The 17,949-nt window shown below is 38.9% G+C and overlaps 1 protein-coding gene across 1 annotated transcript in view; it reads left to right on the forward strand.

Annotated features, from left to right (window-relative positions):
* LOC111157950 (cysteine and serine rich nuclear protein 3) overlaps positions 1-17,949 on the forward strand; it is a 150,915-nt gene that overhangs the window by 126,915 nt on the left and 6,051 nt on the right. Inside the window, exon 4 of the mRNA XM_022520105.1 lies at positions 5,214-5,473. Within this exon, the coding sequence (XP_022375813.1) occupies positions 5,214-5,473 (260 nt within the window). The remainder of the gene's footprint in view (positions 1-5,213; positions 5,474-17,949) is intronic.

Raw genomic sequence — 17,949 nt, forward strand, 5'->3', positions numbered from 1 at the left:
AGGAAACCTGAGGATGTAACTTAAAAGAATAAAAGGGGAGAATTAGAACGAGGAAGGATTGCTTTTAATAGGCTTCATTTTCAAAGAAACTCCTCCTCTATTTCTTGGTTGCTGGATCCATTTTCACTCCTATGGTTAAGATCTGAGACCGTGTTGTTGACACCTGATTAAGAAGGGCCAACCTGGACAACCATAGCAAGCTGGAAAGGACACGAGACTATGACCACAGGCCATTTGCAAAGACTAGGGCATATTTTGTATTAATCCTAGTAACTTTAACCATTGGAAATTGACGTGATACCTGAGCTATGAGGCTAAATTTTATACAAAATATTTTCTGGTAAAACTGGATTTTCTGTTTGTAAGCTAGGCTTCATGACTTCATCACTGATTTGATCTTGATTTGTTCTTCAAAAGGTAAGAAACAGCATGCACACTTCCTGAGCCCCTGATTAATTTGGTGTGTATGTTTTAAAAAACAAGAGTTTTTATTGCCCAGGATTTACCATATAAACAAGTTAATTTCAGTAATTTCATTTTGCTTAAACCAAATTTCCCCAAAATAAGTGACAAATAAACTCAAAATTTGGACTTACAAATCATCTGGCATTTTCCTTTTGAGCACAGTACATAGGAGAGAGAAGTTTATTATTGACTTGAGACCCCCATGGTAGAATTAATATTGTCCATAATTTGCCCCTTGTTTGACATCAGACTGGACCACAAAATCTCAACCACCATGTTCCAAATTTAGTGCCAAAAAATATAGCTCTGTTTACTGCTCTCTGCCTGTCAAGCTATGCCAGTGCTTTGCTGATAGCCGTTGACACTAAAAAGAACAAGTGCCTTGAGAGGGTCACTGGCTTGCTGCTCAAGCATTATTAGCTCTGGAGTGCTGCACTATGGTGGCATCAATGGTCTAAGATCTGGTCTTCAATTTTATGGGCGCAGAGACAGAATGGTCTCTTGCCTGCAGAGAAGGCAGTCTCAGATGGAATGACACATACCACATTCAGAAATGACTGACTTATACATCTGAAGCAAATCTGAATATTTTCAGCAAGAGATAAAATTAATGAGTCAACTGAATAGTCTTGTTGATCTGAGGATATATTCCAATTTGTGTGAACATGTTGGTTGATGAGTGTGGAAGTGGAGCAGAGTCAGATGAATTTTCTTAGAGCTTAATTTGATTGTCCCATCAAAGCATTGGCTTCCCAGGATGGTCTTAGAAACACGTGCCCAACTTTTAGTTTTGGCTTCCATTTCTAATCCACTCTGTTCGTGAAATCTTGATGTAATTTATGGCACAGATTATTTTATTTTATCCACTTACATTCTTATCCTGGCATTGTGAATTAGGCAATTTCTCAGTTCTCTTCCCCATTCACTTCTAAAGCATTATTTTAGGAAGGCTATATTCTGCAGATAACTAACATCAGTCACTCTGTGCTCTTTATTCCTTTAGTTTACCGAGATCGATTTTGTCGCCATAATATGTGATCATTTTACAGTAGCACCAGTGTACCCTGGTGGGAACCATAATGGTGTTCTCAGGAGCTGTGTCCTGGGCAGTATACATAGTGCCGTGGCATTTAGACACTTCTGCTTCAGAGTGGTAACAGTGAATGGCATAAAAGAAATTGGGATGAAAGACACGAAAAAAATCCAGTATCATGTATGAAAACAGACTAATTATTTTTCAAAGAAGTAGTGAAAGACACCTTCACCCCTTTTCTACTTGCTCTTGACCTCACAGTGGTAACGTAAATTCTGAACTCTGTAGAGACACAAAGTGGAGTTCAATCCCTCTGCAAATGGCACAAATTGCGAGGTAGGCATATGAGGGAGGTTTCAGATTCCCTAAGGTAGATGTGCTGAGTGAATCTGGCCTGTTTTCCCCAGGCTTGAGGAACACAGACTCTTTTTTATGACTTCATTTTGGGATGTTAGTCAAAATGGGGCCTGGAGACAGGAGATAGCCCATAAAGGCCCATTCTAGTTCTCCAATTCAATCATCAGAAGAGAGTTGTGGGTGGCTCCTATATTCAGAAAAGCCACTGTTTAAAATACCTCCCACAAGGCTGATCTTATAGTATTTCAAAGCTTTCCTTTTAAATATATTCCATAGGCATTTTGGTCATTGTTTTTACGAGCTATTTATAATATGCAAATTCTAGGACAAGGATAAGCACAGGTTTGAATTATAAACCTTGGTGGATAGGAACTGATACCAATCCAACCCTAACACACTTTGACCATGTTAGTTAGCAATGCCAAGAGCCCAGGGGAAGGGACTCGACAGTCTGCCACTATCATTATCCTCAGAGCCTTAGAAAACTGTCTCTAAACTATGTCTTTCTGGGAAAAGGTAATCTGGCTTTTTGGGAAGTGGTAGATTCATATCACAATAGATTCAACCAGAAGGTTGAAGAGTTCTTCTAATCTAAACGTACAGGTACAAATCTAAATAAATGTTAAAAAGAAAATTTGTCTAGCCTACCATGAATTACCTAAAAAAAAAGTAATAAGGTCATTCATGAGAGATTTTTATAATAATTATTTTAAATGAGTTCATTAAAATCTTTTTGTTTTAATCTGTAAAGTCATGGCCTTGAAAGCTAACGTCTTAAGGGCATCATTCTATGATATCAAGAGTGAAAAAGGTTGAAGGTTATCACCCCAAAACCAGAGGCTCTCGCCTGCCATAAGGTAGTGACAGATGAGACTGTCAGATAGGATGGCAGATTACTAGGCAGGTTGTTGAATTTTTCCTTCGACGGTAATCTTTTACATTTTGACAAATTCTTCCCTGTTTTGAGATGATTTAAACGTACCGTTATGAAGCAGTTCAGAGCTTTTAAATCAAAGTTGAAAATTGTCTCTGCTGTCAGGAGTACAAGTATGCGCAGTGAACATATACATAAATAAAATGGGAAAATTGTGTACACGTTTGAAAGCCTTTGCTTTCTGGCAATCTCCTCTGGAGAAGTGAAGCAGTAGAGAAGAGAAGAAGTTGGGAAAATGAAATTCTTGCCCAAATGTCATATTTCACTTAACTCTGTAAACTTCTGAATCTGTTCATTCTGTCTGCATTTCTCATTCCTGGAAATGGAGGCTCCATGGGGGCAGGAATCCCCATCTGCTTTTTTCACTGATATATCCAATCATCTGGAAGGTGCTTGGCACATGGTAGGCCCTTGGTTTATAGTTATTGAATTAACCAATTCGTGCAATGAGATGAATCATAACAGCCTCTGTGTTTTTGGTTGGAAGGCTTCATGAGGCGGGGCGGGTGGCATATGAGACAAAGGAACTTGAACCTCTTTGGAAGAAGAGTCTTCTATAAATTCAAAGTGATACTATGGTCCCTTTACTCTCAATGCTTATACAGCCTTATACAGCCTTCTAAATTAAAATCCTCTTTGAAGGCCGGAGAAGCTGACATCTACCAGAAGTAGTATGACACTGAGTCTCAGCCTCGTTCAACTCCCTTAGGGTGGCTTCAGCTGTCTGTGTGACATGGTGGTTAAGAGCCTGGACCCTGGAATGATGAATCCCAGCTTCACTACTGGTTTCATGACTTTGACAATGTCATTTAACCTTTAGTGACTTGGTTTCCTCAACTGGAGACATGGATAATACCAACCCAAGGAGATGTAAGGATAAAATGAGATAATTCATGTAAAATTCTTTTCATGGTATAGCACTTGGGAAGCACGCCATAAATGTTAGCTTATAATTATCTGTTGCTGTCCAGGGATTTTTCCTCAATTTATTGTTTCTGTCTAATTTTCTACTTGAACATGTGTATTAGTTTAGAAACAAAGGACCAATAACTCAGTGGCTTAGCACGACAGAAATTTCTTGTCCCACTGTTCTAGAGACTAGATTGAAATCAACATGTTAGCAGAACCATGCTCTCTCAGAAAGCTGTAGCTTTCCTGGCATTGCCAGCTTCTGGTAGCCCTAGGAATCCCTTAGCTTTCGGCACACACTCCCAATCTCTGTGTCCATCTTCACATGGACTTCTCCCTTTGTCTCTTTATATCATCCCTCCGTGCATGTGTGTTTACATTTTCCCTTTTTATATGGACACCAGTTGTACTGGACTAACACCTACCCTAATGACCTCATCTCGACTTGATCACTTATATAAGGACCTCATTCCCTAATAAGGTTATATCCTGCGGTATTGAAGGTTAGAACTTCAACATAGTGGTGGAGTGGGGCGGGGGCGGGGGGGAATGATATATATAAGAGCATAGTTCTGTATTTTACTCCTCAATTCAGTGAACTTTTCTTTCCCCAGTGGAGAAGCATCATATAATATGGCACCACATTGTGGGCTTTTAGGTTTAAGTTTAACTTTGTCACTAAGTATATGCATTGCAAAAACTCGCTGAAATTCTGCAAGTCTGGCCTACTTCATAAAATAGAAGGACTGCATTAGATGATGTCTAGCATGCCTTCCAACTCCAAAAAGGTCATGTTTATAATGTGTGTCTCTCTTTTCCTCAACTACAGTGTGTATATCAGACTTCTATGATGTTCGATGCATCTTAGTGTCCCTGTAACTAATAATAAGGTTCTGATATATTTCATGATCATCTTCAATTGTCTTAGTGTATCCTCGTAATAAAATCTTGCTATCTGTAATGCTATTTAAGTGTGGTTCTTATCAAATGAAAGCTTTGTTAGATTTAGGTTGTAAAAATGTCTTAATAGGGCCACTGAGCCTTTTTTGTGAGTTTGTATTGCTTTTTTAAATTTTCTAAAATTTGTAAATAGACACTTTTCTATGCCAAGTGCCCTCGATATAAAAATAAGATCCAGAACATAAGAGTCTGTAGTGCGTCTTTTCTGACTAGAGTGTGATGCAACTCATATGAAAACCATAAAACCAAAACTTAAGATGTTAAGGGAAATAAAATTAAATTCTGCCACTGATTCATAGACTACTGGCAACTTTCCTGAAAGTTTGCTTAGATAGCCATTATAGAAGACTTAGAAGTCTACTCCACTACAGCTAGAAGAATATTTAAGAAAGGAAATAGAAATCAGCGCCTGCTCTCAGATATAACATTTTTAGTGTCTCCTAGCCAAAAAGGGCTGACCATAGATTCAATACCATCAAATGGTACTTTCTAATTCTCCACCTCATCTGAAAAATGCTGCCCTGGTATTCACTGAATTGTTCCTTTCTCTTTCAGCTTCCTCCATCCTCAAAAGAGAGAAGCGGCTAAGGACTAAGAATGTGCATTTTAGTTGTGTCACCGTGTACTACTTCACCAGGAGGCAAGGCTTCACGAGCGTGCCCAGTCAAGGGGGCAGCACCTTGGGCATGTCCAGCCGCCATAACAGCGTGCGCCAGTACACTCTTGGTGAATTTGCAAGAGAACAAGAGAGGCTCCACCGGGAGATGCTGAGAGAACACCTCAGGGAGGAAAAGCTGAACTCTTTAAAACTAAAGGTAAAAAAAAAAAAAATAATTTTTTTTTTTTTTTTTTTTTTTTTTTTTTTTGCAAAACCTCATATCCTTACCTTGACTTGGTTGAATTAACCATTTTCATACTTGTATTCATAGACCAAACTGGACATTTTACACAACAGACCACCTGCAAGGCTTTCTTTTTCTTTTAAGCAAAGATAGCAAAGTGTCTTCACTGAAAGCAATGTGGAAAACCTGACACCATTTGTTTATTCATTCCATAAATATTTGTTGTTAAGTACTATCACATTGTAGACCCTATGCGTGGGCTGGGCTAACTGGAGTCAAAAATAGATGTTGTCCCTTCTCTTCTAGAACTTTCTTAGTAGTAGGAAAGAAAAATATCCGTCATGTAGACAAAATCAAATCATAGCTTCATTAAGTGCTATAAAGGAGAGTTGCAAGGGGTTATGAAAGTATGTAACCGAGAATTGGTATGGTCCAGAGGTCAAGGCGGGTTTCTTTAAGGAAGCGACAACTGAACTGAAATCTGAACAACTAACTAGGCCAAAGGGTTGGCCAGAGGGCCTCGGGCAGCAGCAAGAGCCAGACTGCCTTATGCTGTAGGAAGCACAGTGAGCACACAAAGTCTAGGGGGGCTGGAACAGGGACAGAAAAAATAGGTTATTCATAAAGTAGATTATACATGAAGGAGGCAGGATGGGGCTATGTAGATCATGTTAAGGCATTTTTTTTTTCCTCTTCATCCTCAGAGCATCAAAAGTCATCCAAGAGTTTTGAGCATGGGGTCCGGGTGGTAGAATAACATGATCGGGTTCATGCTATGATGTGAGGATAATTTGGGGGTAAGGGCTGCCATGCTGGTGGGAGACATACAAGGTCAGACCAGTTAAGAAGCTATCACAGCATTCCAGGAGAGAGATGATGGGAAGTTAGACAGACCTGTGGTAGGGGAGATGAGGAGAAATGGACAGAGGGAGAAGTGTAGGAAGTAAAATTAAATAGTTCCTGATGACAGGCTGGATTTGAAAGGAAAGGAAGAATCTGGTTAAGAATGAGTCCTAAATTTCTGGCTTACAAAACTGGACAGGTTGTGGGTAATAGTGCTTTTCTCTTTGAGGAGGATATGGCAAGGAATTCAGGAAGAGGAGCAGGTTAGGGCTGGGACTGGAAGGGAAGGGATAGCTAATGAGATTATTTTTGGACAGCACTGATTGGGAGAGGATTTTGACTTACTAAAGAGATGTGGAGGAGGTGTCCAGGCCACATTAGAGATTAAGTGGAGAGAAACACAGCTCAGAAAACGTCTTTCATCCAGCAAAGACGATCTTTAAATATGTACGGATCCATCGACCTCTCAATATATAGGAAACGCTCTCTCATTATTAGCTAATGACAAAGGAAATGTTTTTTAGGTTGTCCATGATATTGAACATAGGGAGCTCTTACTAAATAGCTGAAGCACCAATAAGCTTGTGTTACCTGTAACTTCAGTTCCCAGTACACAGTCAGCCAGTGGAGGTGTGCTGTGTGTTTTAAAGCACCTTGTTTTTATGTATTTTGCAATTTATCTATCTGCCTTTTTCCCAACTATGTAAGAAGGCAGTTGCTTAAATTAAGCTGGGAACAACCTAGCCCAGAACATGTCTCATATTTCCTTTGGTGATATTTTTGGCAAATTTCATTGGAAGTCTCCTAAGATTTTTTTGGTAGCAATCCACTATTATTGTTGTGTTTCATGATTGCTTTGCCTATCGCTTGATTTAATAATAATTCTTAGATTTGCTTCTGAAATCCACCCTCTGCCTTCCTAGCCCACTGTAAAACAATTCTATGCCCAGTCCAAGAACAGAGTCACACTCCAAACTCAATATTGGCAAAACAATAGTAAGGGCTGCCATTCATTAAGTGATTTTTATTTGCCAGGCATTCTGTAAACTTTATTCAATTTACTCTTAACAAAGACCCAGTGGGATAGGTAAATTATGAGACCATGTGTGCTGAAGAAAAAGAAGCACAGTGATGTTAAACACTGACTCACTCAATAGAAAACTGATTATATTATCCTGTTACTTCCTATTCTAAAATTAATTGATTATCCCTCCTAGGCATTGGGAAAGACAATCTCTGTACCTATAGGGAGTCGTACCTTTCTGGAGTTTGGTACTGTGTGCAATGGTTTTTAACAGCTGGGAGACTATAATTCTATCTGAGAACCAGAAGATTTATTGTGGTGAACTTTGAGGCACATTATACATGTGATGAATGTTAGGAACAGCCGCACACCTACAGGAACCTTCTATGTGAGGCAGTGATATATTCTGATACTGTAATTTTTATTCAGCTACTTTTATGCTTTTTCTTTAATAAGCTGAAGAAGAAAAGAAGAAGCAAAAAAAAAAAAGCATTCTCCTATTGATTCATTCTTTTTTTTTTTTTTTTTATTGTGCTTAGTGTTGGAAGTTGGAGAGGCAGTCATTCGAGTGGGTGTCATGGCTTGGTTTGTCACTGATAAGTGAAAACATGCAACTTTCCCTTTTGGTGAAGATATAAACAGAAGACATTTGGATATCATTGCTCCTTTCAAATGAATACCAAGCAAAAACATAATGGGATTCTAAGGTGATCTGATCTTAGCCTCTCTGTACTGAAAATATTTAGAAACTCAGAAATATGTCACAGGAACCTAATTAAAGAATCATAGCAATGTGGACCAGTTTGCTAAAAAAAAATCTGGGAAGACCAAATGAAGAAACAGTTGTATATTTTAATTATAATTCCTCTAGTATATTAACTTTTATGATTTTTAAAATATCATTGGCTATACTTGTCTAAGGTTTAGCTCTCCAAAAATCTGAAATTAGCTATCCCAAAACATTAGCTATCCAAAAATAATCACTCGGATACTTGAAATTTCACTTTTAATGTAACATTTGTCTTGAAATATTAATATCTCTGGAGTAAGTAATAAAATAAATGTAGTTAGATTGATTCCATTATTTTGACTGGGGCCATAGGAGGGTCGCTGGCACAGAGAGGAGTCAAAAGAGGAAAACAAGGAGTGTTACAAACTTCATTTTGGCTTTGACTGGAGGAGGTCCTCTGTGAGTGGCAGTGAACTATCTATTGAGTAAGAAGAGAGAAGGTAGCATCAGTCAAGACACTTTCCAAAGTCCTCCCCATGGATATCATATACAACACCACAGCAAACTCATTGGACATGGATCTTAGTAGTTTTCTTTTTCCTTATTTGAGAACAAGCAGCCTAGAAGTTTCTCTTTCCACTGCATCTCCAAGTCATTCCAGGGTGTTTCTCTAGGTTCCAAATAGAGAACTCGCTTATGCAATGGCACCCTTTCTGATGGGGCCTTCCTAGTGAGAGATTAGTAAACAGAAACATACACTACCCTCTTCTTGATGTTCCCTTATGATAAATATTTTGGAAACAAAAAAGAATAGGAATTTAGTTTCTCATTGTAAAATTGCTTCTTATTGAGTAATCTGCCTCTTAATCAAATTATGAGTTAGACACATTGGAAAGTAGTACATACAATTAGATGTGTAGAAGAAGTCCAATTCTATTTGGGGGTTCAGGTGTCTTTTTTGTTGGTGGAGTTGGGTGTTCCAAACTTTGTCAAAAAAACAATCAATAGAGAAAGCTAAATGAATAAAATGCTTGTTCCTAGAAGAAATAGCTAGCTTTAGATTTCTGAATTACAGAGAATAGTCCGTTTTCCCTGTCAAGCCCATTCAAACATGTCATACTCTTCACAGTAATCAAGGCAGTCATCTTAATACTATACTCTTTTCCAAATTAAGTGCTTAGATTTCATCATCTGCACCACATTGTTGAACAATTACATTAGGCTTTATTCCCATTTCACGTATATCTGTAAAACGCATTAGGCAGCCACTTCTGTTTGAAAGAGCCTTGGCATTTCAGTTGCCTCTGGGTTATATCTCCCTGGCTTCTACTACCTTGTTCTAGGAAATTTAATTTAGCTTTCACAGCTTTGACTGGCTCTCCATCTCAACGTTTTTTCAACCTTGATTGTTCTCTTTCTTCTTTCTGAGATCAAGGGTCTGTCTCCACTCTGGCACCATTTACAATTACTTCCCAGAGTTATATAGTTTTCCCAATTTTTCAGTCATGAAGGTGTTTCTTGAGTGATGCTTGGTTGTTTGCTCTCTGTCCTCATAAAACAAGAGTTGCCAGGTGGTAACTCTTCCTTTAATGATCAACCTTTTAAAAAATATCTATCTAAATTTTCTTCGCCTGAAATCTTGTGTTTATGGTCATGCTTTATTCACTTAGTGACTCACCCATGGGATATAAGTCTCCACCTTCACCTCCCACCATGTTCCTCATATCCCTTCAACAGTCTTGTGATTTACTAACCTCTAGGTGACTATCCCAAATGCTCTAGAAGATATAAAGGATTGAGGGTTTGTGAGAGATGGTTGACACAGGCTGTTATCTCAAATCTACAGTTTCCAAACTTTTGGAATGTGTCTTTTAACTATTTTGTCGCACTATAGTTCTTTATTAGATGGGTCAGAGTCTGGGCGTCATGGTATTTTTTTAACCCCATTTATCCCTACAGAACTTTTCTGTTAGACTCTGGAGAGATTGCTCAAAAGCATGGTGAGTGCAAGTGCTTCTGGAAAGTATCCCTAAATGGAGTCCTGCTCCAAAGCCAAATGAAAAATTTTGATATTTGCCAAATACTTGTCATGACATCTGCACAACCCATTTTGACAAGCATAGAAAAAAGACACCTAACTGTAGTGATGGAGACTAAGAGACCGTGCTTTAGCCCTAGGGCAAATGCAATACAGTTAAGAATATGTTCTTTCAAAATACTGCTGGTATTTTAATTGTAATGGAACAATTAAACATGTGTAGCCAAACATTTACATTCTTCCTATGCAATATACTTTGATCCTCTGATTTCAGAGAAGTTGATTGAACTGATTCTCCTGATTAAACTAGAGAGTGCATCAACTCATAAAAGTTGCTCACTAAGGTATATTGTGCATGTATCTTCTCAATGGTAGCCTGAAATCAGCCGTGATGAAACTATTTACATCATGGAACTTGACAAACACAACAGATTAGAACCCCCCCCCTTTTTTTTTTCAGACACACCATTGTTAAATATTTGCCGGCACATTGTTGGATTCATTTGGCTTAACAACCATCAATAAAAGATGCAGTGCTGGTCTAAACCAGAGGGAGGATAACAGAATATATGAAAGTTTATATGTCTTATATGTTGATATCATCCTTTCTGGTGACTTTGGTGGTGATACGCAAGCCACAGACACATTATAAATTCAGGTTGTTAAAATTCTTACAGGTTGACAAAACAGGCAAATCTGCCTGGTTCTTGGAGGATATAATTAAATTGGTTCCAATTTGCCATCTGCAATTAACAACTAATGAACAGAGAGTGATACAATAAGATTTGACAGAATAGCAAAAGAATATGAATATTTTTCTTTATTTTGCCAGAGAATGAGTGACTAGATTGTCTATGCAACTTATAGCACAAAACCATGTCCAATACAAAGCCATTTACTGCACATCTTTGATGACCCAGAGCACATTGCTTTTTGAGAGAGCCAATTCTATTTAGCCAGCTCTAATTGTTAGAAATTTCTTCTTTACATTGACCAGAATGTTGCCATCTATTTCTAACTTTTAACCCTAATTCTGCCCTCTAGGCACACAGAATAAAACCTGCCCCTGTTCTCCAAACTCCCAAGTGTTTGAAAGCAATGGTGATGGCTCTGCCAATATTTGACAAGTGGGTTATGTGGGCTCCATATGTTTCTTTCTGTAGGATTAGACATCCTCAGTTCTTCCCATTAATCCTCCTAAGGCATGGTTTTCTAACATTTTTCACTCCTGTTACATTCCTCTGGATATAGTGGTGTTTGTTGATGTCTACCTCAAAATGTGGTATTTGATCTGGACATTGTACTCCAGATGGGACTGTTCCGGTATATAGGAATGTGTTACATTATCCCCTCCCAGGTTGTGGTTGCTCTATCCCTGAGTATACACTAAAGATACAGTAGCTTTTTGGAACTTGATCATTTTGTGTGTTCATATTAACTAAGTAAAAGTAGGTAAAAGAGCAACAACAACAAGCAAGCAAATAGGGGCACCTGGGTGACTCAGTGGATTAAGCCTCTGCCTTCGGCTCAGGTCATGATCCCAGAGTCCTGGGATCGAGCCCCGTGTCAGGCTCTCTGTTTCTGTCTGCCTGCCTCTCTGCTTACTTGTAATCTCTCTCTCTGTCAAATAAATAAAATCTTTAAAAAAAAAAAAAAAGGCAAGCAAACAAACAAAGTCCGGGTAAATCGGGTCAGCATCATCACACACCTTAAATCTTTATACATCTCCAGGCAAGAATCCTGTTTAGTGCTGGACAGGACACACAGAGAGTGATCAATAAAATCTGTTCTTTAATTTGAATAAACCTGATCTTGTCATCCTGAAATATGATAGGCCCATCCCTTAGTCTTCATCCAAGATTAAAAATTGTAGTTAACAAGACAGGGTCAAATTCAGGGTATCCTCTCAGAGCAGTGATCCTCAAGAGGAGAAGAGGACTCTCCCCTTCATCATCCCACCATGACCTCCGATGAGACTTGTTGGTGTATGTGCCACACTCTGCTTCCCAGTCTCACCAGTGGTGAGAAAGAACTGAGCATTCCTGTTATTCCCTGTTATTAGAGACATTTTCAACTCTTCAAATAACTAAACATTCAAGTATCCAACCATACTTATTAATCAGTTTGCATTTTCCCTTTTTATGTAAAGAGCATGATAAATTTTGCCTGAGAATCACAGGATTAGATTAATGGTTTTCTAGTTATGTTCCAAGAGGTCACGGCTCTATACCTTATTCCTGCTTTCGTCTGTTGTATAGTTTGGGGTTCTGCGTGGAGCTTAATTTGACAAATGGACATTCTCACTTTAGTGAACTCAGACGTAGCTCCAGTAGTCACTACTCTCTTTCTTCAAATGTACAGAGACCATCTGTTTAAATAATTCTAGAGTATTACCTAGAATTAGTTTTTCTTTTTAAACAATTCACTCCCATTTTTTTTTTTTTAAAGATTTATTTGACAGAGAGAGATCACAGGTAGGCAGAGAGGCAGGCACAGAGAGAGGGGGAAGCAGGCTCCCTGCTGAGCAGGGAGCCCGATGCGGGGCTCGATCCCAGGACCTGAGATCATGACCCGAGCTGAAGGCAGAGGCTTAACCCACTGAGCCACCCAGGCGCCCCCACTCCCATTTTTTTTAACTTTTTTTTTTAAGATTGTATTTATTTATTTGACAGAGAGCGAGAGTGGGAGAGAGAGAAGCAGGCTTCCCGCTGAGTAGGGAGCCTGACATGGGGCCTGATCCCAGGACTCTGGAATCATGACCTGAGCTGAAGGCAGACGCCCAACCGACTAAGCCACTCAGGTGTCCCATTCACTCCCATTTTGATCATCTTTTGATTCCTTTCCCCATAGCACTTCACACATATTAGACTGACCAACCATAGCTTCAAGCTTTTTCATTGCTCGAGAGCATGAATGGCCTGGGCCTGGGGATTCTTACAGAAAACAGCTGAGAACTATCTCACTGTCTCCCCACCTCTTTTTTATATGTTAAATCCTTACTAACATATCTTTTCTCCCATTTCTGGTTTGAAGGTTTTCTCCTCGAGAGTGCCCATGGAATCAGAAGAGGAACTAAATAACTCTTCTTCCTGTCTTTGTCTCTAGCCTTCCATTTCACTTGTCTATCATTTCCTCCTCCCTGCTGCTTCTATAACTTGCATACATATTTCGTTGCTCTTCCCACACTATATCACATTTATTGCATGGTTATCTCTCCACCAGGCTAGAAGCCCTTTAGATGCCAGAACTGTCACAGATCTGTAAATTCTGACTCTTGGTACAATGGCAGCAGTATGGTGATTAATCATGCATTCATTCACTCACTCATTTTTTCAAAAATATATGTTAATCAATTACTGTCGGACTGCAGTTAACAAAGGGCTGGGGAGGGATGCCTGGGTGGCTCAGTGGGTTAAGCCTCTGCCTTCGGCTCAGGTCATGATCTCAGGGTCCTGGGATCGAGTACCGCATCAGGCTCTCTGCTCCACGGGGAGCCTCTTCCTCCTCTCTCTCTGCCTGCCTCTCTGCCTACTTGTGATCTCTGTCAAATAAATAAAATCTTTAAAAACAACAACAACAACAAAAAAAAACAAAGGGCTGGGGACACAGTATCAGACTTAGTCTCTGTTCTCAATGCATGCACATTATGTTGGGGGAAATATACGTGAAGCTAATCACCAAAAATATTATGTTATTACAAAATTAGACAGCATACTGTGCTAATTAATTGCAGGCCAGGGAACATGAGTTGGAAGTTGGCTGGGAAAGTTCAACAGTAGTAGCTATCACTTGGACCAGCTTCTTCTGCTGCCATCTCCATTAGAAAGTCCGCCATCACATGCTCACAAAATGGGTGCCCAGAGAAATGTCATTATCTTCAGGTTGCTTCCTCTTATCTTCTGTTCTGAGCTCTACTCCTCTGTGTCTGAATCATATTTTTCATTTCTGAATGAGCTAAGTCTAAGGACACTTATACTGCTCTTTTGTCTACTACACCATAGCGCTGGGATCAGTGCTTGGAATGTGGCTGCAGCCATATCCCTTTTTTCCTTCTGTATAGAGTTCTACTGTTCCCCTAAGAATTCTTACTCTAAACTGCTCTCAAGAGCCTGGCTTTAGCTCTGAGGTCAAATAGAGCTGAGTTTGATTCTCAGTATAATCACTAGCGAGACTTTGGCAAATTATCTTCTCAAGGCTCCTGTTTTCTCAACTATTAGAAAAATTTTTTCCTAAGATTGTTGTACAAATTAGATGAGATAATTTATATAAAGCATAGAGCCTAGTTACTGGTTTTCAATATATGGTAGCTTGGGTCATTCTCAACATCATTATCATCACTGTAATAGGCAGTAATCTGTGTTTGTGGAATTGAATTATTTTCACATTCTTATTTCTTTCCACTATCATTTTTACATGTGCTAATAACTCTTTAATAACCAGGAGACTTTATTACTAAGAATACCTTTTAACTGCTGGAAGGGAGTGGTTTTATTTTTGTGGTTTTATTTTTCTTGTTTTTAGCATTTTAGTCAATCCATATTTTCAGTAGTGTTTCCCTCTCCATAATCACCTTGCAATGAAATAGGTCTTTCAAGTAACTAATTCATCCAAAATTTCATTTCATTGGAATTTATGGTGGAATTCATCTCTACATGACATGGAAAAAAAAAAAAAAAAAAAAGAGGCAGGGGAGTGAATACTGACTTTCAAATTTGAGCCCCTCTTGCTTTGTACTTGACCTAAAGCAGTCTGAGAATCATTCCACTGCTCCTGACAGTAATGTATCCCATCCTTTAAGTGTATTTAGCTGGCAAAGGTTTTACTCTATTGGGCTTATGAAATATTTGTTCATACTTTTTGGTACAAATCAAATAGATTTGCAGAATTAAGGTGTTCGAATTCTATGTAAAGAAAGTTATAGTCCTTTCAACTATAGAATGAGTCTGGGCAAGTTTATATAGTGACTCAAGAACTAAGTTTTATCTTAATTATCATTCTGGAACAAAGCAAGTACACACACACACACACACACACACACATACACTCTAGAGTCTTTGACCTTGATATCCTTCTAATATACATAAATAAATGCACACACATGTAGGATAAATCTAAAGATCAAAAATCAAATCATGAGTTAGGTCATTACTTATCACCTCTAAAGTGACTAAAGCAGGGGAACAGAGGAGCTACTCTCTGGAGGCCTATAATTTATTTACTTTTTGTTCTTTGCTTATGGACCAAGACAGGAAGTGGTCCTGTGTAAATCTAGTCATCTGAATAATTAGTAGGCCATTAAAAACACCATGCTTTGTTCCATCTCAGACCTTTGAAACTATATTCTTGCTGAGTGTGGAATGTTTTTTCCTCCAGTTGGTCATCTCACTACTACTCCATCTTCAGAGTTAAGCTTAGATGTGGAAGTCTTCCCTTCTCACCCCACCGCCAGCCCCCCACTAGGTGCCCTGTTTTCACTCTCAGCTAGAAAATTCCTATGAACTGGATTAAAATTACTAGATTCCTCATCTCTTTCCTCCAACCCATTGAGATCAACACCTGCATCTTGTGCTCTGACATAGCTAATGCTTACACACTAAGTAAGCACAAAGACTATTCAATATACTTTAATATATAAAAGTATATATATAAGTGTATATATAGTATATATTATATGTAAGTGTATATATGTAATATCGTGGCAATTAAGAGCGCAAGCTGTGGAGTCAAATATCTAAGTTTGTGACTTGCTGCCCACCCTATTTCTTGTGACCTTGGACAAGTTATTTAGCACCCTGTGCCTCAGTTTCCGCATCAGCTAAATAAGTACAATAATATCTACCTAATGAGTTTTTGTGATGCTCAATGAGTTCATGCAGGTAAAGTGCTTAGAGCAACACCAGGCACTCAGAGTCAAAAACTGCTCTTATTAATATCGTTGCTCTCATCCCATCTCTCTCCCACCTCCCTCTCATCCTCAGCTCAAGCCCTCTCTCTCTCCTTTTACACACACATGCACACAGAAGCAAAAGCAGGTTTGAGGACCAGCATTATTTGGTAGTTAACCACAGTGTAATTAAACCACATTTTGGCAAGTTTTGTTTTGTTTTGTTTTGTTTGTTTTGTTTTTTGGGTTTTGGGGTTTTTGTTGTTGTTGTTGTTTTGTTTTTTTTTAGTTCTTGTTCCCAACATTACTTTGGGAAAAGAGTTACTGAAATGGAAGTGGTCCACATCCCAGACTCTCTTCTAAGGTATCTATCTCAAAAAAGAGCATTCCTTTGAATGTGCTCGTTAATCTGTATGCATTTTTTTTTTTTGGTATGCATTTTTTTTATAAACAGGATAGGTTTTTGGATATATTGTGTTTAATTTTATGTACAAGTTCTAGCACTGCCTTGTCTACCATCAGAAACTTGGAACCTAGAAGTACAGGGAAAAGCATATTAAATAGGGGTCAGGGAATTAAGTACTAAAGCATGTTTTGGAGAGGTCACACAATTAATCTGGACCTCATTACTGTATAAAATAAGGAAGGACCATCTGATGAACTGAAGCCTGAGAATTCAATGAATCTATTTTGAGATAGAGAAAAGACATTTAAAGGTAGCACTCATGTTGACAGAGAGATAAATATTATATAAGGATCTTATGGAATCTTATCCAACCATGAGATATCCTGCCATTTGCAACAAACGGATGGACCTTGAAGGCATTGTGCTAAGTGAAGTAACTCAGAGAAAGACAAATGCAGTCTAACAGCACTGATATGTGGAACCTAAAAAAGCAGAACTCCTAGAAATAGAGAGTAGAATAGTGGTTGCCAGGACCTGGAAAGTAAGGGAAATGGGGAGATGTTGGTCAAAGGCTATAAACTTACAGTTACAAGATGAATACGTTCTGGAGAGCTCATGTACAGCATGGTGATTGTGGCTTACAATACTGTGTTACACACTTGAAGGTTGTCAAGAGAGTGCATCTGAAATGGTGCCATCACAAAAAAGAAGTGGTCATTATGTGGTACGATGGTAAGAACAGCTAATGCTACAGTGGTGATCATTCCACAGTATATAAGTGTATTAAATCGACACATACAACTTAAGCTTACACAATGTCATATGTCAATTATGTTTCAATAAATTTGGGGGGAAGAGAAAGAAATGTACAAAATGAATTTCTTGTGAAGATGGGTAGTAGAGTAAAGAAGTCAGGAGAAGTAGGTGAGGCAATCTTGAAGACTTTCTGGCTTCTTTGGGCCAGATCTTGAGAGCATGATGGATATGAGTTATGCTCACTGATTTTTTTCCCTATTGCCCTAATATAAGATGCTTTTGAAAATAATCTATGTAATGCACTGATTTTAAATAGCATTTAAAGTTAGTAGGTTTGGCCTGGGTTTTAAAGGAACAAATGGGCACAGACTGCAGGAGGGACCGGGGAGGTAAAGAATCTCTCTCAGTGGCTACCACACCAGAAACTGTGAGGAAGGGGAGAAAAGGCAACTGACTAGGATGAACACAAATATTTCCAGTCTTCATTAGAAATGGCAGAGATGGGGCGCTTGGGTGGCTCAGTGGGTTAAAGCCTCTGCCTTCGGCTCGGGTCATGATCCCAGGGTTCTGGGATCGAGCCCCGCATCAGGCTCTCTGCTCAGCAGGGAGCCTGCTTCCTCCTCTCTCTCTCTCTGCCTGCCTCTCTGCCTACTTGTGATCTCTGTCTGTCAAATAAATAAACAAAATCTTAAAAAAAAAAAAGAAAGAAAGAAAGAAAGAAATGGCAGAGATGAGGGGTGCCTAGGTGGCTTGTTGGTTAAGCATCTG

This window comes from Enhydra lutris, unplaced genomic scaffold, assembly GCF_002288905.1.
Source record: "Enhydra lutris kenyoni isolate GAN:26980312 unplaced genomic scaffold, ASM228890v2 scaffoldscaffold1, whole genome shotgun sequence".
NCBI classification, from domain to species: Eukaryota; Metazoa; Chordata; class Mammalia; order Carnivora; family Mustelidae; genus Enhydra; species Enhydra lutris.